Below are 23,647 nucleotides of genomic sequence, written 5' to 3' on the forward strand. Positions count from 1 at the left end.
AGAGCCATCATCAATAATAAATGATAAAAACATCAATAAATCAACCAATAAATCAATCAAAAAAAATTAATAAGAAATAATTTTTTTTTTTAAATCAATAAATAAAACATTTTCTACTTACCGACTGCAGCACCGGGAGCCCTCCAACAGCGTGCTGGGATGCCCCCCCCCCCCCCCCCAGTGTGTCTCTGTCAGTGTCTCTATCTCTCTGTCTGTCTGTGTCTCTCACTCTCTATCTGTCAGTGTCTGTGTTTCTGACAGCGAGGGGAGGGGGAGGAGGGTGGTAGAGGGAGAGGGGCAGGGGAAGGGGAGGGAGGGAGGCAGAGGGGGAGGGAGGGAAGGGGGAGGGATGGGAGAGAAGGGGGAGGAGGAGAAGGGGAAGGGGGGGAGAAGGAGAAGTGGAAGGGGGGGAGGAGGAGAAGGGAAAGGGGGGAGGAGGAGAAGGGGAAGAGGGGGGGAAGAAGGGGAAGGTGGGGGAGAAGGGGAAGGGGGGAGGGGGAGAAGTGGAAGGGGGGGAGGAGGAGAAGGGGGAGGAGGGGGGGAGGAGAAGGGGAAGGGGGAGGAGGAGAAGGGGAAAGGGGGGAGGAGGAGAAGGGGAAGGGGGAGGAGGAGAAGGGGAAAGGTAAAGGGGGAGAGGAGAAGGGGAAAGAGAAGGGGGGAGAAGGGGAAAGAGAAGGGGGAAGAAGGGGAAGGAGAGGGGGGAAGGAAAGGAGAAGGGGGGGAAAGGAGAAGGGGGGAGAAGGGGGAGGGAGGCTGAATGGTCCGGGCCCAGCCGGGCCCAAGACTTCGGGCAGGGCCCGTCCCCAGCACCAGGTAGGTGGCGTTGGGTCGGGTCGGGTCCAGGGTCCAGGATCGGGAGCGTGGGTCGCGTCGGGTTGGGTCCGGTCCGGGAAGGGGGGGGTGGGGGTCGGGAGTACAGGTCGGGTCGGGGGGGGGAGGAGGGAGGTCGGGTTGGTTCGGGTAGGGAGGGAGAGCGGGTCAGGTCGGGTCGGTTCGGTTCGGTTCGGGTCGGGGGGAGGTTGGGGGGGGACAGGGGGAGGTCAGGTCGGTTCGTGTTGGGGGCGGGGGGAGGGAGGTCAGGTTGGGTCGGATCCGGTCCGGGTGGGGGGGGGGGGGGGGGTCGGGAGCGCGGATCGGGTCGGGGGGGTGGTGGGAGGGAGGTCGGTTCGGGTCGGGGGTGAGGGAGAGGGAGGGAGAGGGAGGTCAGATCGGGTGGGGGGAGTGCGGGTCGGGTCCAGTCCGGGGGGTCGGGTCGGGTCCAGGGGCGGGGGGGGGCGGCGGAAGCGGGAGTCGAGTCGGGTCGGAAGGAAGCAGGAGCTGGGCGTGGGAGGCAGCCTTATGCACGCAGCCCCAGTGAGGCCATTCGGCCAGGGCTAGGGACTGCGTGCTTCGGGCCTCTCCCACACAGTTTTGGGCGCCTGGAGCTACTGCACATGCGCGCCCACTGTAACGCGCATGTGCAGAGGTCCCGGCACTGTTTTCAGCGCAGGGACCTGGCTCCGCCTCCCGCAGCTCGTGCTGCGCCACGTCCGACTCCAGAGGACCAGCAGGGAGCCGGAGAATACGTAAGTTTTTTTAGGCACACTTTGTGGCGCGAAAAACGGGCGTCCAGGTCGGGGCTGTGCCGTTTTCGGCGCGGCCCAAAACTTGGGCCCATTAAAACTAACACTACAGAAAACAGACTATCAGATCAATCACTCAAAGTGGGAACTTGCTGTGCACAAACTGGCTGTAGCAACATTGACTGAACTTTAAAGATAACCCATTTGCTGTAAAGCACTTTGAAATGTCCAAAAGATGTGGTCAGGCACTAACTTATATAAATGCAAGCACTTTCTATAATCTCTCATTCTTGGTATCATTCGAGGAAAACTTCAGTGTGCCATCTTGTTGCTTCCTGCTGGTATTACACTTGCTAAAGCTCAACTTCTTTCATGTCTTTCTCCTGTATCTTCTGCTCAGTTCGGCTTCCAGTCAGGCGGGGAGCTGTAGCCGCCAGTAAGTCGCCTGCTGCTGCTTGTGTGAGCTTGGGGGGGGGGAGGGGGAGGAGGTGATTCCCAATCCAAGGGCCTCCCACAGGCGTCTCATTCTGTGATATTCTTTCAGCTTTTACTACTGCTCACTCACTATCATGTCTTAGCCTTGCCTTCCTGCTTGCTCTCAGGCAGAGCCAGTATTTATTTAAAAGAACCTGCAAGCTTAGTCTGTACTCCTGTCCTGCTTCTGCCAAGCCTCCACTTTCCATTGCTGCTTGGAGTTTCCTTTTATGACAGGCCTTGGTCCCTGCCTGCTCCATGCCCTGCCTCAGTCCGACTCTCTTATGCACTCATAGGCCTCAGTGTCCATTACTATTGGTCCAAGTACTCTGCTCTTCAGACCATCCTACTCAAGTACTCTGACTCCAGATAAATGGAAAAGCTGCAGGCCTCTCCACTTATGCCCAGGCCAAGCTTTTACCTTCCTGCTCCCTTCCAGCACCAGACCCCAGCCTCTCCAATCTCTCCTAGTCCCAGCCATTGCATCCCTCCCTCCAAGCAATGAGCCTATCTCCTAACTGCCCCCTGCTCTAGTACTCATGCTCCCTTTTTCAGTTCAATGGAAATATATTATTTTTGCAGCTTTCTGGACTTGAGCTTCAATTTTGCTTCTGCATCTTCTTGGACAATGCACGTGTTATGTATGCAATAAACGTTCAAACTGAGTACTGTTTAACTAAGCAAGGTACAACCTTAGCTATGTTTTATTTAGGCCCAAAGTGCCTGACTCTCAAAATGGCTGGCCTTTTATACCTGAGCAGCACCATGTGCGTGCTGCTCAGGGCCTCCAACAATGACGCCATCTGGTGGCTACAAACAGAATGTACATACGTGACAATATGCCCCTCTGAGATCTTATCACAGTCTTTCACAGGTTGAGATGGTCCGGTGCTTTGCACTCCCGGGTTGACCGTCTCAGCTCGATTCTGGCCTTGGGTGAGTGTGCGGGGTCTGTTGTGGCTGATAGCTGGATGACTGACTTGTTGGGGGTGGCAGTGGCCATGTCAGGAATTGCAAGTCCATTTTTATTGAACAGGTCCATGATAGAAATTCCAGGTTCACTGATGATCCTTGAGTCCTCTGAAGACTACTGGTAGGTTGGTTTGGTCATTGATGGTTTCTTTGTCCGACTGTTCTGGCTCGTCTATGTGCCTCAGCTTTGTCTGATCCATGTGTTTCCTGCAAGTTTGCCCAGTCTTGAGCTTAATAACGAATACTCTGTTGCCCTCCTTGGCCATGACCGTATCAGTGATCCATTTGGGACCCTGACCATAGTTCAACACATATCCAGGATCATTAACAGAAATCTCGCGTGACACAGTTGCTCGATCGTGGTACCTTTGTTGACTTTGTCTTCTGTATTCAACATGGTTCGTTAAATCCGGGTGTACCAGAGATAGCTTGGTCTTAAGACCTCGTTTCATCATGAGTTCAGCAGGCAAGACCCCTGTGAGTGTGTGGAGTCTTGTCCTATAACTCAGCAGTATGCAGGACAAATGGGTCTGCAGTGACCCTTGGGTTACTCTCCTCATGCTTTGCTTGATAATTTGTACTGCACGTTCAGCTTGCCCATTGGATGCAGGCTTGAACAGTGCTGACCTTACAATTTTATACCATTAAGTTTCACAAACTCTTGAAACTCCTGACTGGTGAAGCACGACCCATTGTCACTCATTACTATGTCAGGCAGACCATGTGTCGCGAACATGACATTGAGATTCTCTATGGCGCCGTGGGCGTGCAGGATGACATGATTATGCATTCTATCCACTTCGAATAAGCATCCACAACCACTAAAAACATCTTGCCCAGGAAGGGACCAGCAAAATCTACATGGATCCTGGGCCAAGGTTTGGATGGCCATGACCCCAGACTCAGCGGCGATTCCGCTGGTGCTTTGCTGAGCTGCATGCAAGTGTTGCACTGATGCACGCATGCTTCCAGCTCAGAATCAATTCCTGGCCATGATACATGGGACCTGGCAATGGCCTTCATCATCACTTTACCCGGATGTGTGCTGTGTAACTCACGCACGAACTTCTCTCTCCCTTTCTTGGGCATTACAATGTGATTGCCTCACAATATGCAATCTGCTTCAATAGACAGCTTGTCCTTGCGACGAATGTACGGTTTAGCCTCCTCGCACATTTGCTTAGGTGTGGCAGACCAATCCCCTTTGAGGATGCAACTCTTTACCACCATAAAATCGGGTCCTGGCAGGTCCAGTTCTTAACTTGTTGAGCGATGACAGGGGTAACTTCACTCTCAAAAGCATCCATGATTAACATTAAATCTGCCGGTTGTGGTGTTTCCACCTCCGGTGTGGGCAACGGCAACCGGCTCAAAGCATCGGCACAATTCTCTGTGCCAGGTCTGTGGTGAATGACATAAGCATAGGCAGATAATGTCAGCGCCCACCTTTGGATGCGGGATGAAGCATTGGTATTGATACCTTTGCTCTCGGAAAACAATGAAATAAGCGGCTTGTGATCAGTCTCTGATTCGAACCTCAGACCGAACAGGTATTGATGCATCTTTTTAACACCATACACACCACTAAAGCTTTTTTTTCTTCAATGCTGTAGGCTCTTTCCACTTTAGACAAACTTTTGGATGCATGCGCGACAGGTTGAAGTTTCCCCGACTCATTGGCTTGTTGGAGAACGCAACCAATTCCATATGACGATGCGTCACAGGCCAAAACTAAACGTTTACATGGGTCATAATGTACCAGCAGCTTGTTCGAGCAAAGCAGATTGGTGGCTTTCTCAAAAGCTCTGCCTTGTGGTGCGCCCCACACCCAGTTGTTGCTTTTTCTCAATAACATGTACAGTGGTTCTAGTAAGGTGCTCAATTTAGGTAGGAAGTTACCAAAGTAGTTGAGTAGACCCAGGAACGAACACAACTCCATTATATTCTGCGGCTTGCGTGCATTCTTGATGGCCTTGGTTTTCATGTCAGTAGGTCTGATGCCATCAGCAGCGATTTTCCTCCCGAGGAATTTGACCTCCGGTGCCATGAAGATGCACTTCGAGTGTTTCAGTCTGAGTCTCACTCTATCCAAATGCAGTAGAACCTCTTCCAGGTTGTTCAGATGTTCATTGGAGTCATGACCAGTGATCAGGATGTCATCTTGGAACACGACGGTTCTGGAACGGACTTCAGTAGACTTTCCATATTCCTCTGGAATATTGCTGCAGCTGAGCGAATTCTGAAAGGGCACCTGTGGTAAATAAACAGTCCTTTGTGCATGTTAATGCACATAAGTCTCTTCGACATCTCGACCGACTCCTGTGTCATATAGGCCGACATCAAGCTAAGTTTTGTGAACAACTTCCCTCCGGCTAGCGTTGCAAACAAGTCATCAGCCTTCAGTAACGGGTACTGATCTTGTTTCGAAACCTTGTTGATCGTAGCCTTGTAGTCTCCACAGATTCTGACTGTGCCATCACTTTTCAGCACAGGAACAATGGGGCTGGCCCATTCATTAAATTCAACCGGTGATATGATCCCTTCACGCTGGAGTCTGCCCAGTTCAATTTCGACCTTCTCCCTCATCATATACCGCACTGCCCGAGCTTTATGATGAATGGATCTTGCATCTCAGTCCACGAGGATCTGCGTGAAGTTGCCGATAGCCAGTTCAAACAGCGAGGGGAACTTGCTGAATACTTGGGCACATGTATCCTTCTCCGTTGACAACGCCTTTATGTCGTTCCAGTCACATCTGATTTTCTCCAACCAGATCCTGCCGAGCAGCATTGGGCCATTGCCTGGAGCAATCCACGGCGGTAACTCGTGAACCGCACTGTTGTATGACACATTAATTTGTGCACTGCCAATCACTTTATCAGTTCTTTGGTGTACATGCGCAGCTTGGCGTTAACAGGGCTCAGCCTGGGCTGCACAGTCTTAGTATCCCACAGCTTATAAAATGCCCTCTCGTTCATGATCGATTGACTCGCCCCCATGTCCAGTTCCATTGATACCAGTATCCCATTAAATTTCACATTAATCAAAATTGGTTTACTCTTGATTATGAAGGAGTACAGTCCATACACTTCCTCCAGATCCGCGCTAGTCTGACTCTCATCCTCGATGTGGTGTGTCGCAGCACGCTCGCTCATCTGCGGACACTTGCGCTGGAGATGCCCCACTTGCAGACAGCCTTTGCAACTATATTGCTTAAATCGGCACTGCTGGTGCCGATGATTTCCCCCACAACGCCAACAGGGAAAAGTCAGATACATTCTCGCTGGAGGACTTTGGGCAGCCACCTGCTTCGCGAACGCAGCCGGATAGCCCTGCCATGTGCTGCTCTGCCGAATGCCGAATCAATCGCATTTACAGTACTCACTGTTATTTGCTTTTGACTCCTGTCCGTCATCATCCACGATTGAGCGATCTGGATGGCCCTTTTTAAATCCAACTCCTCCACCGCCAGAAGTTTGCGCAGGATCACCTCGTGGTTGATACCGATAACAAAGAAGTCCTGCAGCATGTCTGCCAACCCCATCCCAAACTTGCACGGTCCCGCTAGACGTCTCAGGTTGACGACGAATTCTGCCGCGCTCTGGCCCTCCGATCGAACGTGTGTATAAAACCTGTATCTCGAGATGATGATGCCGTTGTCTGGCTTGAGGTGCTCCTGTACCAATGTACACAATTCCTTGTACGTTTTCTCTGTTGGATCATTAGGCATGAGTAGATTCTTTATCAGACCGTCGATCTTTGAACCGCACACAGTGAGGAACACGGCCCGGCGCCGATCTGCATCGTCGACCCCCTTCATTTTGTTGGCCACGAAGTACTGGTTCACAAAGTCTACCCAATCTGCTCCCTCCACGAATCGCTCTAAAAATTCAATCGTGCTCATTTTGCAAACAAAAGTTCTTGTATTCTCGTCGCCAAATATTATGTATGCAATAAAGGTTCAAACTGAATACTGTTTAACTAAGCAAGGTACAACCTTGGCTCTGTTTTATTTAGGCCCAAAGTGCTTGACTCTCAAAATGGCTGGGCTTTTATACCTAAGAAGCACCATGTGCGTGTTGCTCAGTGGCCTCCAACAATGACGCCATCTAGAGGCTACAAACAGAATGTACGTACATGACAGCAAGGAAAAGGAAAAAATGATACAGAAACAGAGAAAATGTGAGAGGCATATATGGGCCAGATAGTTTCTGAGGCATGTGTTCGGAGTGGCACTGGGAGGAGTTATGGAAGGGAAACACAGAAGTACAGGTTTCTCACAATGCCCCGGATATGTTTTAATTTTGTTCTCCATGTTTTGCACCCGACAGCCAGACTCATTACGAGATTGTGGGGCAGGGAGCGGAGAGATCGGGACTGGGGGAGGGGGAGGGAGTGGAGAGATCAGGGGAGCGGAGAGATCGGGGGGAGAGATCGGGGGGGAGCGGAGAGATTGGGGCGGGGAGGAGGGAGTGGCGAGATCGAGGGAGCGGAGAGATCGGGAGGAAGAGATCGGGGGAAGCGGAGATCACAGTGGCAGTGTCGGTGATTGCGGTGGAGGGATTGATGAGTGCGGTGAGGAGTTGGTAATTGCGGTGGGGGGGGTTGGTGATTGCAGAGGGTAGGGGGAGATCGGGGGTTGGCGATCGTGGAGGTGGGTATTCTGACAAATCATGGTGGCGGTTACTGGGTGGCTTGTTGGGCCAGGAGGAAATGCTCCTCTCCTCATGGCCTACAAGCAGTGCTGTAAAGGCAGTTACCTGACGGATCCAGTCCTTCTCACCTCCTTGTACTTGCCCAGGTTTCCCCAAGATCAAGGAAACCTGGCCGTAATGGAAAATAGAATTCATGTTATAATGGAGATACGCAATCTCCTTAAAAGCTTTTACCGACTGTCCCGCCTCCTGAGAGCGAGTTGGTCGCCCTTCTCCTCTCCCGCCTGTGTTAAAACTGGAAGTGGGTGAGTTGGAGGCGGGTTGGGGTCGGTTTTGAAGGGGTCAAGATTCGGTACCAGCCTGTTTGGGGGCGGTAACTATTGCGAGGTGGGACCTTCTGTGCCTGGCGCAGAAGTCCCACCCATGGTAGAAAAATTGGAGTTACTGCTCCCGAGAGGAAGTGGAGTGCAATGTCACGCCCTCCACTTCCTCTCGGGGCGGGACTGGAGCGCTAACTGCGGGAATTTTCCAGCGCTACGCAGAGGGCACGCTGCGGACTCTGCATAGGGGAGAAGTGGCCACCACTTCACCATCGGGAGTAGGGTGCAACATCATGGCACAGACGCTACACATTGGACAAGGCAAGGCTGCGACCGGTAATTCGGCCATTTTAAAAAAGATGTGTGTCGCACCACCTCTTTAACTTTTGCCGTGCGAGTGGAGTGAGGCCCGGTTTGTGACCCGTGAAGCTGGCATGGACATCACCCGCAGCAGCCTCACAGGGCGCTACCTGTCCCATGGCATTGTTCAAAGAACAGGGAGTTGTCCTGGTCAACATTCCTCCCTCAACCATTACCTAAAGCAAATTAACACAACATTCATTTCATATCAACTTGTGGGATTTTGCTATGTGCAAAACAATTGCCACATTCAAGTAAACAGCATTTCAAAGTAATTCACTGTATGTGAAACATTTTGAGATATCCTGAGAGAAGTAATAAGATACAATGTAAATACTATTTTGTTTTCCCTCTGTTTGGTGATGCTGAATATTACTCCACTATATAATGGATTTTTATCTTTAATTTCATTAAAATAATTTCTGGAACCTCACACCACCAATTAGTCCAATGAGACCAATGTTTTATTTTGGCCTAATGGGCCATACTCAACACAAGGAAAATTATAATTAAAAGACAATTGAAAAGACAATGTAGGCCAACACCTTTCCTAAGATTTACATATGTAATCTGATTTCAAAATGTTGAAATTTAATCAACTCACAGTTTTCCTGCAAAACATAAACTCTATGAATAGGATGATAATACATACCTATACCAGAGCTTGGGATGTTGAGGGAAGGAATGGTTCTGTCCACTTGATGGAGACTCTTTTGCAGACTTGCTCAATAGGAACTCCTGAAGTTTCTGTTTGACCTCAGTACTGGCCACTGCACCTGAAAAAGTATGTTATTTAGTATTTGTCACATTTTGGTATCATTTAACCACTTTTTAAAGAAAAGTTTATGGAAAAGAAGTTATTTTTAAATGTGATTTAAAGCATGGTATATTCACAGAAGTTTAATAAAAGACTCAGAGACAATAGTTAAGATACTAATAAGTTACCCTATAGATTGTAAACAAAATGCAATTTATTAACCTGTCTCAGGAATTGCAAAGCATCTCACACTCATTGTGCTGGAGAGTCTTGAACCCTTACTGGCTGTAAACACAGTGGATAACGAGACATATACAAAGTCAGACAGTCAGGGAGAAGGCTGCGAGAGTCTTCACCAAGACTTAGACGTTAGGAATGTTGGAATGCAGTTCAAAGTTACTGAAGCATGGTGTGTTCTTTATTTTGTATCATTGTACATTGGATGTGGGCCTAGTAAGTAGGATGGTGGAACTACAGCCTCACCATTTATTAAATCAAATCTTAATCCAAGTTTTAAAGTGCGTGGATAATATTGATAATAGTTTTATCTGGGCATTTGAGTTGTACCAGTCACTACAAGTGGAACAAAATTTGAATGGGCCTGTCAACTTGTAATGTCATTTAGCAAAAAAGCACTTGTGGTGCTTTCTTGTGTTAATTCTGCCAAAATTATTCTCCACGATATTGTCAAGCATACTATTCTCGTGGTTTATTATTTAATGCCTAATAGATACAGGCAGAAATTTAAGACACTCAGGGGTAAATTTTCATCTTCAAGGTATTGGCGGTAATCTGCTGGAGCAGATCGCCCACCCATATAGAACCTGCCTAATCTTTATTCCATTGAAATCAATAGAATGAAAATCAGATGAGTTCTTAACAGACAGACAATCTGCTACTGCAAACTACTACCTATGCGGTAAAGATGAAAAATTACTCCTTAGAATCCAGACAGTGCTCATAGAGAAATTAATATTGAACTTAAAGACCTATGTCAGATGTGGCTGGAAAACAAAGGTGCTGCATGTGTTGATCCTCTTGGCGGCTCATTTACATCACAGAATTTCTAAGAATTTGGCAGTGATTTACCGTGCGGTCTCCTTTGCGACATTTAAAACAGTTGGGTCTAGAAATTGGATCAGGCCCTAAAAGCAGACACTACATGGCCAAATTTCTAGGCCACAGCCTCATTATCTTCAGATCTCTGACTTCTGTTTGCTTACCCATTTCCAGCCTGGCTGAACAGCTGGCTCACTGAGTGGGACAGCATGAAGCATGTGGTCTCTACTTCTGTGCACTGGCTCACCTGTGCTCACAAGGCCACAAGATAAACAGCACATATGCCCAGCTATCTAGTTTACACTACTCATCAAGTAACCAGGTTAAATTATCTGGAACTGCTTCCAGAATTCTGTCTTTTGACATTAAGACCTTCGTAAACTGTTACGCTTTGCTTTCCAGTTCTTAATGGGGAGACGTTGGAGACCACGTTGCCACGTTGGGTGAGGATAAACAGGTCATTGGGTGCAGCTACTTCAGCAAGGTGGTGAATGGACAGGAGGAGGCAGCCATTGGCAGAAACCGAGAGCAACACCCAGTTGCCATGCCAAAATGAAGCTGGGGTGCACAGTGGTCCTACTGCAGGAGTTGTACAGGTAACTCGGGTCCTGCAATGTGCTGCAGGAATACCCCACTGCACAAGTGTTCAGAGGTGACAGGCACAAGAGTTGGACATCTCTCAGGCAGGTTTCCATGCGTCTCCTGGGTTCTGGGATCCGGGAGGATCAGCACCTGGGCTGGCACATCTAGTGAGGAACACACAGGGAAAAATTTTATCCCCCCAAAATGGTGGATTTGAGTCATTTTTAAGTAAAAACTTAAAAATCTCAAACTTAAACCCAACCCGCCTCGTACCCGCTTCCGGTTTTAACTGAGGCAAGACAGGGGCAGGCAATCAAACCGCTCGCAGGGTGCCGGTTGCTCATTTAATTATTTTAATGAGGCTGCGTGCTTCAGATTTTATCTCCATTTTAAATTTTACCCTGGACAGCCAGGTTTCCTGGGCCTCGGTAATCCCAGCAGCGAAAGGGAGGTGCGGACTGCTGCTTGAAAGAGGTAATTGCCTTTCCATCACTGCTTGTGGGCCAGGAGGAATAGGAGTGTTTCCCCCTGACCCCACAAGCTAATCTGCTTCTTCCTCCGCAAACTGACTGTGTCCCTCCTCCCACCACCCTGCCGGATATCCTCGACTCTCTGCTCCCGATCTGTCTCTGACCCCGCTGTGATCACCCCCCGACCCGACAAGCCACTCTGTATCCATTGCCCTGCCCTTTCCCCCCCCATCTCCGCTATCCCTATTCCAGCAGCACTACCTGCTCCTGGTCTGTGACCTCTGCTGCAGCGTTCCCCGCCTGACAGGGAGCCATGCCTGTCAATCAGGCTGGCCTCTAGTCAGGGAACCTGTAACAAAAAACACGCACACTGTGGAGTCAAAACTCCATAGTGTTCGTCCGGACAGAATTCCTCCCCCCACCCCACCGACCACCCCTCCGCTTGGAATACCACCCCAGCAAAATCAGTTCCATGGACTTCTACTCTGAGGGAGGGAGATATGTCACAGTTTGGGATCTTATTCCCATATTTCCACAGAAATGCTTTTGAAATAAAGCAGCTTATCAATTCATATCAAGCCTTGCCTCATCTAGGCCAGGAAATTCCTTGGGAGCCACTCCCGCTCAGTCAGTATTACTTCGGCGAACGTATGGCAGAAGCATGTGCAGTCTAAGTTTCCGTTGCACTTCTGGCGAAGTCACACCAGCAGAACAGTGCAGCTCCAAGGAATTTCCTGGCCCTAGTGTTTTCTTGGCCTGCCTTCAGAAAGACTTGGAGAGGCACATGGGAGCATGTGCATGAGGCATGACTATCCAGTTCTGGTCACACAACGATACTATTATTATATTCCCTCTCCACCCCCGCTTACAGTATCATACAAATAAATATAGGGCCGTACGAGTCAGCACCCTTAAAGTAAATGCTCAAAGCAACTGATGCTATTAAATCTGAGAACGTATCAGCGGCACAACCAAATTCTCAACAGTAATGGCCCGGATTATCTGGGGGCTATGACTGCGTACATGGTACGTAAGTGGCTGTAAGTGCCCTGCATGTTCCGGGTTTCCGTGTGCGCTGTGCATTCGTGAAAATCCAGAACTTGCGACCTGTCATGATTCAGCTCGACAGATTCACCGTATTCCGTGAAATAGACATTCGCTGGCAGAGAGTTGGGCTATTTGCCTGACTACTGCCCAACGAATACCCATGAAACTCTTATGCTTGGTAAAAGCAGGTGTAGGGCCTTCTTTTACCAGCCTAAGAGTTTAAATAAATATTAAAATAATCTTTTAAAATTATTTAAACATAAAAATAACTTTTAAAATGTTTTTGGCCTCGATAAAACGTTTACATTTATTTTCCAAAAAATTTAACTTTTGTTTTTAATGTTTAATCAAATTGTATTTTGATTAATTTTGAACATGTAATGATTTATTTTTATTTATGGTATATAATTGTGTTTTTTAGGGGATTCCTATTCATGCTTATGGTTATTCCCTAAATGGACCCAGGGGCGGGTGCGAACTGTGGATATGTGAGCCTTTACGCATTCATGCACGGTGAGGCCCAGGAGTGCAAGTGATCAAACTTCCAGGATCATTAGGTAGGTTAGTACTTTTCTTGCATGTTCGGTGGCATTCGCCCAAAGGAAGCCTCTGACTGCAAATTCAGGCCCAATATATTAGTAAATCTGTAAATATAGAGGAAGAAATTCGGGGCGTTTGCACTTCCCGTTAGTGCTTCCGGGGTGTGCTAACAGGGCACAAATGACTTTTTGCCTGGGCAGGCCCCACTAAGAACTCCCACGAAACTCCGTGTGAGTTTAGCGGCAGCGGTAACCAGTAGCACCACGCTTTGCTGCACTGGCGGTGACAACGTCGTCACCATGCGCAGCTACTCGTTTTTGACCCGGAGTGATGGCCGCGACAGTTGTAGGCCGCTCGCGGGGAGAACATTAAAGGGGAGCTTTTTAAAAAATTAAATGGCCGACTTACCAGTCGCGGCCCTCTTCCTCCTCAATCGCGGATCCGTGCCGCAATCTTGCAGCCCGGCACTCCGCTTGTCTACCAGGCTGCTGCCACAGCCCCCCACTCCCTGGTGGTCCAGGATGGCCCTGTTTCCTGCCCGCAGAGTGGGCAGCTTGGATCTGTCCTCTAATGAAGGGGAGGGCCCTGTCTACATGGCAACGCTACACGTCCCACCACTTGGCACTGCACCCTTCGCGGAGTCCATCCAGCCCCGCTCGCGCACCACAGAGCAAGTGGAGCAAGTGGCGCTCCACGTGCTCTTGGGGACAGTAAGCCGAATCTAGGTCAATGGGCGGGACTTCCACATCTAGCACAGGAACTCCCGCCTCACGGCTGTTAGGGATGGTACACAATTTCTGCCCGATAATCTGATTATCAGCTCACTGTCAATGTATATTACACAATTTTATCAGTCATTTATAAATTATAATTGTAGATATGTTTTAATTTCAGGTTTATTCCAATATTGCTATTATAACAGCTTGTTTATTGGAAACAGTATTGCACTGACAGTTAATTATATATTTTTATGATTGGCATTAATCAGTCGCAATGTATAATGTTTCACTAGCTACAATGATTTGTAATAAAAATTATGAAACATTTGAAGTGCTTGCCGGCAAACTTTTCGAAATGTTTTCTTTTCATTCAGAATGGTTGATAAATGATACATATTTTAGTAACAGGTTCTAACTTTTGCTGAAACTATAGAGTGATTACTCAAAAAGCTGCAACTGTCAGTATGAACTGAAATCAGTACTCTACACAGTTCTGAATTAAAAAATATAGTTCATAGATAACAAAATCAATGCAGTCGCAATAGATTTTCAATTGCTTTATAAACAATGTTTATTAGAAATTTATAATGCATGATGGAGAAAAGTAATCGTTTATAAAGTGATTATTGTGATGCATTTATGGATTGATTAATAATTGTTGTTACAGTATAACAGCTTGCTTATTGAATGTATTTTTATAGTGCAGTGGAAACACAGTAATCATCCATAATGTAGGGGACGCCCCTGGTAAATATTAAAAGTTGGTGGATAATTGAAATTTCAAGCAGCACTCATCCTACTACTCTGCTCCTGTCAGCAAGATCACCCGGTGGCACATTTAAACTGCTGGCTCAAAGTTCCCACCCACAAATTCAGTTACTGAACTTGAGAGGCAGCCAAAAATTCTCCCCTCACTCCATCCATGGGACCTCAGCTGCAGAGTGCTAAAAGTAATATACGTTCAGCGCTGATATCAGCACTTTGAAGCTGCTGGCTTAAAGCTGCTTGCTAAAATGCACTGTTGTACACTCAGTCCACTCCACTCCATGTTTAAATGAACAAGCTTTCTACTACCTTTAAAGATGGTGGGGCCGAAATTGCCTCTTTTTTTAAGAGTAGTTACCGCCTCAAAGAGATGGTAATGGTGCGGAAATGAGTTTCCGCCCAGTCGGGGCGGACTCTGAGACAATCGAGACATTGCCTTCTAGCTTTTTTGAGGCGAAGAACCTGGCTGCCCCGCTCCAGTACGAGCGGTGGTAGTGACATCATTAGAGCGGCACCATCTGGTCCCCGCGCTCAAATAATCTATTAACCGCTTGTCGGTGCCCCCGACAGCATCGCACAGCGGGAATCTGCCAGTGACTGGGCGGTGCGTCCGCCCTTAAAGTGGTGGGCGCACCACTGTGGCCGCCATTTTATTTTAATTGTTGGCCGACTCTGCATTCGGCCTGACAATGGCAGCCACAGGTTTGGTCTGAAGCCCTCCCTCCCTTGTGGCTAGTGGATGCCAAGTAGGCCTCGCAGTGTCCCTCTGCGTTGTACTGATGACACACCCGCCTTCCGCTCCCAACTCGCATCCGCCCCTCTGCCATCCCAAACACCGCCCCATTTATTTCTCAGAAGAAAAGAGGGCAAATTCCCTCTATTCCCCGCCCCATCGATTGAGGTGTTAATTTAACAAATAATCGAATTACCCGCCCCAAATGGGGCAGAGGGCAATTTTGGTCCTGCTGGATCTATTAAAATCAGTGCTGCACAGACTGCCAACAAAAACCCTGAAAGGCAAAGTAACACTCGTCTCTATAGCCAGGGGCTTTCGAGTTGCTGTCGGTTCAGAGTTTTTTGTCCGTCTCTCCTGGGTCCGTCTGCTGGAATTGTGAGCAGATGCACAGGGGAGTTGGAGCCAATAGGTGCCAGCTGATCTTGCTGACAGAAGCAGAATAGAGGTGGGAGAAGAAAAAAAATACACTGGCAGTCCTGATGTCCTATTATCCGCAGAAATTTTAACAGATATACAAAAAAGCAACTAATAGAAGCACAGATAATTGATGTACTGATATTCTCAATTTATTAATTTCTTTTATACTTGACACATTTCAGAGTTTGTAAATGCTAACTGCTAGATGGTAGCAGCCAACTGGCAGATTATAATAACCAAGCTAATATTGCCTCTGGATGTAGATGAGGCCCGGAGACCAAAATTTAGTAGCGCAAGAAAGTTGGCACACCTATGATTTTTTTAATGTTCTTGCCGCAGGGATCCATGATGCGGTCGGCTGATTGATTTTCAGGACATTGAAATTTTTTCAAAGTCCCAAAAGAAATCGGTCATAGCAGGGGCAAGGGATAGACAGGAAGTCAGGCTGAGGGGCTGAATTGGGGTCGGGACCGGGACTTCGCCACTGTCAATCAACGGTGGAGTAGTGGTGATGTCACAGCGCGTGTATGTCTCCACACTCTCTCCCCTCCGTTAAAGGGGAGAGAATCGGGCATTTTAAATCTTCCATCACTGTGTCACCAGAGAGGTTTTCGGCCGGGCCAGCGGTCTGGCACCCAAGAGGGGGTTCCAGGCTGCTCATTGGTGGTCCGGCCGAACCTGTGGTCATTATCTTACCAGCCGATCGGGAAATCAGCCGTCAAAAATGAATACATAGCGGCTGCGGCAGTGGGCCCTCCCCTTGAAGGGCCGCCGCGCTGCCGGGTCGCACACAGTCAGCAGAAGGTGCACTGACAGAGAAAGCTGACGGGGGCACTGCACAGTGGGGCTATGATTTTTCAGCCTGAATTTCGGTCGGTGCATGTTTAAGGTGAGGGAAAACGGCAGTGTGCATTCTGATGACGCGCTTGCGGCGGTAATCAGGATCGGGCAGAACCAAGTCGAGGCCGAAAAATCCCCGACCTGAATTTGGATCGGGTTGGCCAGTTGACCACAAAGCAGCGGCCACGGGATTCCGATGCTTGGCCGCAGCAAACGGACAGTAACGGGTCTTTCTGAGACCCTGAATTTTAGCCCCCAGATATTCAAGTTTGGTTCCTCTCAAATTATTTCCATTTTTTTTCCTCTCCTTCCTCTCCGGCTGGGCTATACTTTCCCAGCTGCCAACTTTCCTTCAGTGTGTGGCCCAAATGATTATTTTTTTTGCCTGTGGGCTTGGGCTGGATGTCGGTAGGCTATGTGATTGTGTGGGGCAACATAACTGAGTCCATGACTGTTATTACCTGACTTCCACTGGCACTTTCCAGCTGGAGTCACTGGGTAGCAATCAGAACTGATTTCTCTCTTTAAGGGAATCAAGAAATCTGCAGGACCTAGAAAGCCCAATGTGGTTCATTCAGCAGCTAAAGGACAACTGAGGCTAACTGTAACACTCTAATGCTGTCCCAGCTGAAATCAACTAACATAACATAGACCAGCACAACTAAATGCTATCTGGTACACTCCATGCACCTACAGCGATTCTCTGAACCACAATTGTCTGGGGTGGTAGCAGGTACGATTGGTGGCAGGTCAGGTGGGAAAATTATAATTTTTGACAGCGGGTCGGGAATCCACTGTCATCTCGCTCTTAAGTGTCTTTCCCATCTTTCTGTCATCATGGAACTGATCCGACCTGCAGCTATAAGGGACTCAATTGTGATGATTATCAGGTGGTTTACTGGCACTTAAGAGCCTTTTTTCAGTTACTTTTTACACTTTTCTGCATGGCCACGGGATTCACGCAGCTCGGGAACCACGTCTGTCAACCTGAAGCGTGATTTCCATGGCCATTGCTCCAGCTCATTACTTGACAGCATGAAATGTTCAGTGAAAGTTTCCACCTGACAGATAATCACTTTCCTCAGGGAGAAGCTGTTGTTCAATCCATTTCCAGCATTGCTGCTGCAGGCTGCAAATCTTTCCAGTAAAGTTTCCATCCAGTGTCATCTCATTGGAAGAACTCTCTCACCTGCTTCTGTCATCTGTACTTCACCTGCCATCTATTCCATTAACATGGGTGCCATTTATACTGTCTCACCTTGGTCCTCAGAATTGGACCTCAATGAGCACCCAAGCACATAACTGTCTGGGAGGCCAGGGCTGGCCTCATCATGGCCAGATTTAGCTAACTTTATGCTGCACATCCATATGACTGCCACATGATGCGCCAGGTTGGCACCACCCCACACCGATACCATAAAGCATCCCTACAATGACCAAGCCATTTCTTTCACACTCATCACCATTGTGGGGGGTACCGTTATGCCTCACCATTCACTGCAACTCACTAAGCCACTTCCAAAGGTGCACACAAATCTGTTCAAGACTGGAAAGTGTTGAAAATAAAGATTTTTAAGTTTGACACCACATTAACAGAAATTTTATGTAAACATTGAATAAAATACCCAAGTGCCTACCCTTATGTGTTGTTAGCTGGTATGATTGCACTAGGATGAGTGTGCGTGTGTGGGGTGGCTAGTGAGATGGGGATATAATCATGTAGATAGATAGAGAGGGATGGGTTGAGGTGCAAGATATGTTGGTGTGAGTAAGGATGTGCAGGAGTAGGGTAGGGAAAGCAGGGTGATGGGCATATGATGAGAGGCATAGCAGGATGCAGTTGAGTGTGGCTTTGTGCTGATGTTTCCTGATCTAATGAGATCATTGAAACGTTTGCGGCACTGCACCCAGGTCCTCCTGAACACATCTCTGCTTGTGCCCTCCTCTGCAATGTGCAATCAGGCTGTGTTGGTCTCCTAGGGAGGTCTCTCCCACCCATCGGAAGGAACAAGGACCTCCCTGCATGCTCTGACTCACTACATAAGCATATGGAGGGAATGATCGGAGAGCCTGGGTGCAGCCCTATGCCTCGTGCACTCATTGTCAGTGTTTACAGCAGTCCAATGCTGTAGTGCACTGACAGCACTACCTATGTTAGATTAAACATCAAATATAATGTGGCCATGGTCCCTTTAAGGATCCCAGCTGAAAATGCATCATGACTTATGTCACCAGACCCGTTCCATCTCATTGGGCCAGGTAATGCGCTGGGCAAATTAATAGGCCCCATTAAGGTAAGTTCATTTTCTACAGAGGATGGAGGTAGCAGCGGGGTCTGCCACCTCCCGCACTGGACCTGCCAAAATAAAGACAATTCTGGCCACTGTTTTTTAGACCATTGATAATTGCAGGACTGCCTGCTTGAACCACTTTGCAAAGAGATGGCTATTTTTTACTGTCATGTGGCAGAAGTAGAGAGTGCTCATTTGTACATGATAGCATAACCAGGATACAGTAGGGTAGGTGTTATACATAAGATTCAAAACACCAACGATCAGCATTCCAGGAGGTACTAGAAATTGATAAAATAGTGTGAGGTTATCTAAAATCTAACACGCCCCTTTGATTTTATTGACATAATAGTGCATTTCTATCCATTTACTTTTCATGTTCTCCTTACAAGTAGGGTTCCTGTTGCATTCTCTGGGACCCCCTGGAAACGCCAGATCTGTTGATGATTTAACAACCTTATCTTAGCCAAACAGAAACCTCCTTTAAATGAATCAGAAGCTAACTGATGTGAGGAATGAGTGAACCATAAACCAAATTAAATGTGCTGACGAAATATGTGGGTCCCTATTTTGGTCTATAAACTGACCCCTTTCAACAAGTATAGAAACTTCAAAGAACTGTATAGTCCCCTAAAGGCATTTGTATTGGTTCAGTTGTTCAGTTCCTGCTTCATTTTCTCTGTTACAAAGATCAGTACTAGTAAAGTTAAGGCAGCACATACCTACTGTGAAACCACTGCAGCTTTGACCCAAAGTTTTTACTATCGTCACACAACTATTTGTTAGTTATTTACAATAGCTTTTGCTGGAATGAGTAGCTGACCTTTTCCTACTGAGTACTGACTGAAAGCATGTACCAGGATTGGGCATTTGGAACTGATTTATACTTAAATTGTTTCCTGGCAGCACTGTTTACATATCAGAATCACTGTGTGATGTCTAACTTTGAACTGTGGTTTGTCCCATGTCGTGCAACTATTGATGTTTGCTAAAGATTCCCTTGCTGTTCTAGGTGAGCTGGTCTTACCAATTTGCAGTCAGTAATGTTACTTTTATTAACCAAGGTATGTAATTAATAAAAGTAAAATAAGAAATAAAAGTTAAATGTAAGTTGGAGAATTGTTCCCAACAAGACTGTCAACATCTTTTTGGACTTTGTATCTGAAAAATACCTCTCTACCATGGCTGCAAGGATCCATGTAATTGTACCCAGTTTCAACTACTACCTTCTGAAGTGGAAGGGACAGAATTGGAAAAATACACAAGAAAGAATACTGAACATTTTACAGTGATATATATTTTCACATATATGTTAGGGGATTCATTTAAACAGACTGTTCTTCCTCTTAAAGTTTTAGTGTCAGTGTTCATTGGGCGGGCAGTGAGCATGGCGTCCATTCCACCTGCCCGATGACATCGGCGGAAGATCTGATCCATGTTCGTGATCAGGCCTCATTTCAATATTCAGAGCAAGCTGCCGTCCTCGAACATGTGCTGATGGGCAGCTTGCTGAATGAGGCGGGAAATCTGGTGGTTCCTTCATGAAGCCAAGCCAGAGGTTTCTGATTCAAGGGATAAAAGAAGTAATCCCAGGGATGGGGGCGAGAGACCGGGGGGAGGCGGGGTGGCAGGGGGAGGGCGGATGGGGGGGGAGGGAGTGGACAGAAGAACATTTAAGCACCTTGTGGTCCCACAAAAAACTTTGGGAAAGCTAGTTTGAAGCATTTTGTTTTTGGAACAGCCTGCGCTGGTTTGGCTCCTCAACGCGCTGTGCACACATTGCCCATTGTAAGACCAAAATTAATTCAGGGTGCTAAACACATCTTTGGACCACGATTTAAATATTATAACAAGACATCTGCCTATTTTGGGCAGGAGTGCAGACCTAAATAAAGGTCTATAGGAAAATTGCATTGGATAGGCCTTGGGCAAGAAGTTAGCACTGTGCTGTTTTAAAAATTTTCATCATGCTCCACCCTAACTCACGCTAAAAATATGGGTGGTATTGAGATGGAAATCGCCCCCAAGGTGTCATCACCTTTCTGTTTCACAGCAAATAGTTAAGGAATCTTTTCAGGTCTATAAAATGGTTTAAACTGATTTCTCAATTGCTCCTTTGTCTGGCTGGTTTTTCTTAAATTTAAAGTCATTTCACAATATCCATGAGTGAAAATAACAGTGACAGGATATCCCTCCTGCTTTTTATAATGAATGAAACATTGATAAACTATCTACTTAATTCCCCAATCCAGAAGGTAATAATATCAGTGAATGTTGCACAATTTCCTTTCAGAAAATGTGGTAACTAGATTTTTATGACTGTTGGTAATACTTGAAAGCTGCTTGTTTTTGCCAAAAGCTTGGAACTGTGCTCTTAGTTTTAGGTGAAAGAGAGAAACAATTACAGCCATATTGCGGAAAGAACTAGCCTGGCCTCCAATGCCAGCCACACCCAACTCGCCACAGGTGACAAAAACGCAGCCAAAGAATGTGTGTTTGAGTGTGCAATACACCAGCCGACTATAAAGTCAGAAATTATTGCTAGTGCTGTTAACGAGCTCATGGCATTTTCTCTCAGAAGCCCATTAAACATTTGGATGATAATATCACCGCAGATTGGTTCATCACTGTAGAAATATTCAATATTCTCCTCCAGTAGCCATCCCCCACTTCCCATTCTAACTACTGATGTTGCTGACTAATGATGATGTACGGATCCACAGATGTTGGTAGCCATCTAGTATCTTGTCCAGGTAACCATTCTTTGGCCGCGATTTCATCACCCGTGGCGATTGGGTGCAGCACGCATTGGTGGCGTGTGGGAAAGCCGCTTCAGACTCCATCTTCCGTTGATGGGGCTTGTTAAGCCCACCCTGCGGCGTTCCTGGCCAATTAACAGGAAGCAGGTCTGATTACATCATCTGATGATGCATCATCCTTAAAGAGACCATGCGTACATTACTTTTGACAGTTCTTCTGTCAGTGTTCTGTAGCATTGAACCACTGCAAACACTTGACAAGCACTGCACCCAGGCTCTCCCATCACTCCCTCCAGATGCCTCCAAACCCGTGCTCGCAGGGCTGGGAAGATTCCGGCCTTTATGTGAACCTAAACAGTAAGTATTGACAAGTTATTCAACAATAGAGGGGCATTGTAGCCAAACCTGATCCTATCACCTGCTGCCATGACAAACATATCGGGGTGGAATTTCCATGGGGTTTTCCTAATCACTTGCTATAACTTGGATGATAGATCAATGAAAACCCTGGGGAAGGCACGTAAACAGTCAAGGTCGGCAGAAACCCCGCAAAAATTCTAGGCATCAGCTCCCAGCAAGTCAATGGATAGAGATCAAGGGTAGGAACACTGCCTGATCTTTACCCCTCTCTAGCTCAAAGATGCTGAGGCCAATTGTAGCACGAAAGTCTGGCAACTCCTCATAATTTGTGATTGTGTAACACACTGGGTGCTACATTTACCAACTGAGATATCAGGTAAGTTTCTCTGGTAAGTGTCTCTGGTAATTTTCTTCACTTACAACCAGTAGCATGATCACGTATTCCCTTGTTTTTGATTTTAAAATTCAAAGATGAGGGGAAAGAATAGGAAATAACAATTAAAAACAAAAAAAGATTCTTTTCTCTAAAAAATAATTATTTCAATAAAAATAAAACTGCAAACCGATCATTAGCACTCTGTGAGTTAATATTTGCATCACCTATATTCCATGGTACCAGTACCGTGGCTGGCTCCATTAACAATTACAATCAACATTTGTCTCTAAAAGACCTTGATGGATTTTATGTTCAAGCACGAAGAACAGCACATAGCAGATGCAAGACTAGATTAAATGATTGAAGTACGTACTTTCTCTGCCCCTTTCTTTATTTCGGAGAAACAGAAGGTGCTGTTCCCGTAGCTGTCGTCCGAATTCTTGTTCCTGGCGCTGCTTTTCCAGTTTACGTTCCTGCTCCAGAAGCTCCTGCTGGTGTTGCACAGCTAGTAGTTCCTGTTGTTGCTTTCAAACATAGACAAGAGCTCTTAAGATACAAACATTACAGAGTAATCTGTCAGTTTCACAACTGTCTCACGACTGATTGGTTAACGGGTGGCTCAAGATGCTGAGTGTTGGATCTCAACCAGAGACTGCTGAGTTCAGGTTGCAGGGCTGCCAGGCACTGAGGCTCATTTGCCTTGGCTGGGTGAGCTTCACTTTCACCAGTCCTTAGTTTGGCTGCAAGATGAAGCACGATACATCAGCAAGGTGTGAGGCCAATTGTCTAAGTTACACTGCTTGTATCATACGACCTGCAAAATCAAATGGCAGCTGACATAAAAAGCCCACCTTTCCGGAAGGACTGATGTAAAGTTATTTGCTTTCAAGAAGAGAAACAAAATGGGAGAAACCACATTTTGTTAAGACTTAAATAATATAGACTGCCTGGATGGGATATTTTACTATTATATATTGTCAGTCTTTTGGTTTTATCATGATGGAAGGTAAGTCAACATAACTTGAATAATGATCACTCAATTGCTTTCAGAAACTGTTGAGTCATGTTTCATGAGAACATAAGAAGATAAGAAATAGGAGCAGGAATAGGCTGGGCTTCTACTCTTTGGAATTCAGAAGAATGAGAGGTGATCTTATCGAAACGTATAAGATTATGAGGCGGCTTGACAAGGTGGATGCAGAGAGGATGTTTCCCCCGATGGGGGAGACTAGAACAAGGGGGCATCATCTTAGAATAAGGGAATGCCCATTTAAAACTGAGATGAGGAGGAATTTCTTCTCTCAGATGGTTGTAAATCTGTGGAATTCACTGCCTCAGAGAGCTGTGGAAGCTGGGTCATTGAATAAATTTAAGACAGAGATAGACAGTTTCTTAACTGATAAGGGAATAAGGGGTTATGGGGAGCAGGCAGGGAAGTGAACCTGAGTCCATGATCGGATCAGCCATAATCATATTATATGGCAGAGTAGGCTCGAGGGGCCGTATGGTCTACTTCTGCTCCTATTTCTTATGTTCTTATGTATAGGCTATACGGCCTTTTAAGCCTGCTCCGCCATTCAATAAGA

General features: G+C 46.9%; 1 protein-coding gene across 1 annotated transcript in view; it reads right to left on the reverse strand.

Moving 5' to 3' along the window:
* LOC139264466 (histone deacetylase 9-like) overlaps window positions 1-23,647 on the reverse strand; it is a 1,015,340-nt gene that overhangs the window by 697,539 nt on the left and 294,154 nt on the right. The window contains exons 4-5 of the mRNA XM_070880994.1: window positions 22,435-22,585; window positions 8,996-9,119 (exon numbers count right to left, since the gene is read on the reverse strand). Of these exons, the coding sequence (XP_070737095.1) occupies window positions 8,996-9,119; window positions 22,435-22,585 (275 nt within the window). The remainder of the gene's footprint in view (window positions 1-8,995; window positions 9,120-22,434; window positions 22,586-23,647) is intronic.

This window comes from Pristiophorus japonicus, chromosome 5 (assembly GCF_044704955.1).
Source record: "Pristiophorus japonicus isolate sPriJap1 chromosome 5, sPriJap1.hap1, whole genome shotgun sequence".
NCBI classification, from domain to species: Eukaryota; Metazoa; Chordata; class Chondrichthyes; family Pristiophoridae; genus Pristiophorus; species Pristiophorus japonicus.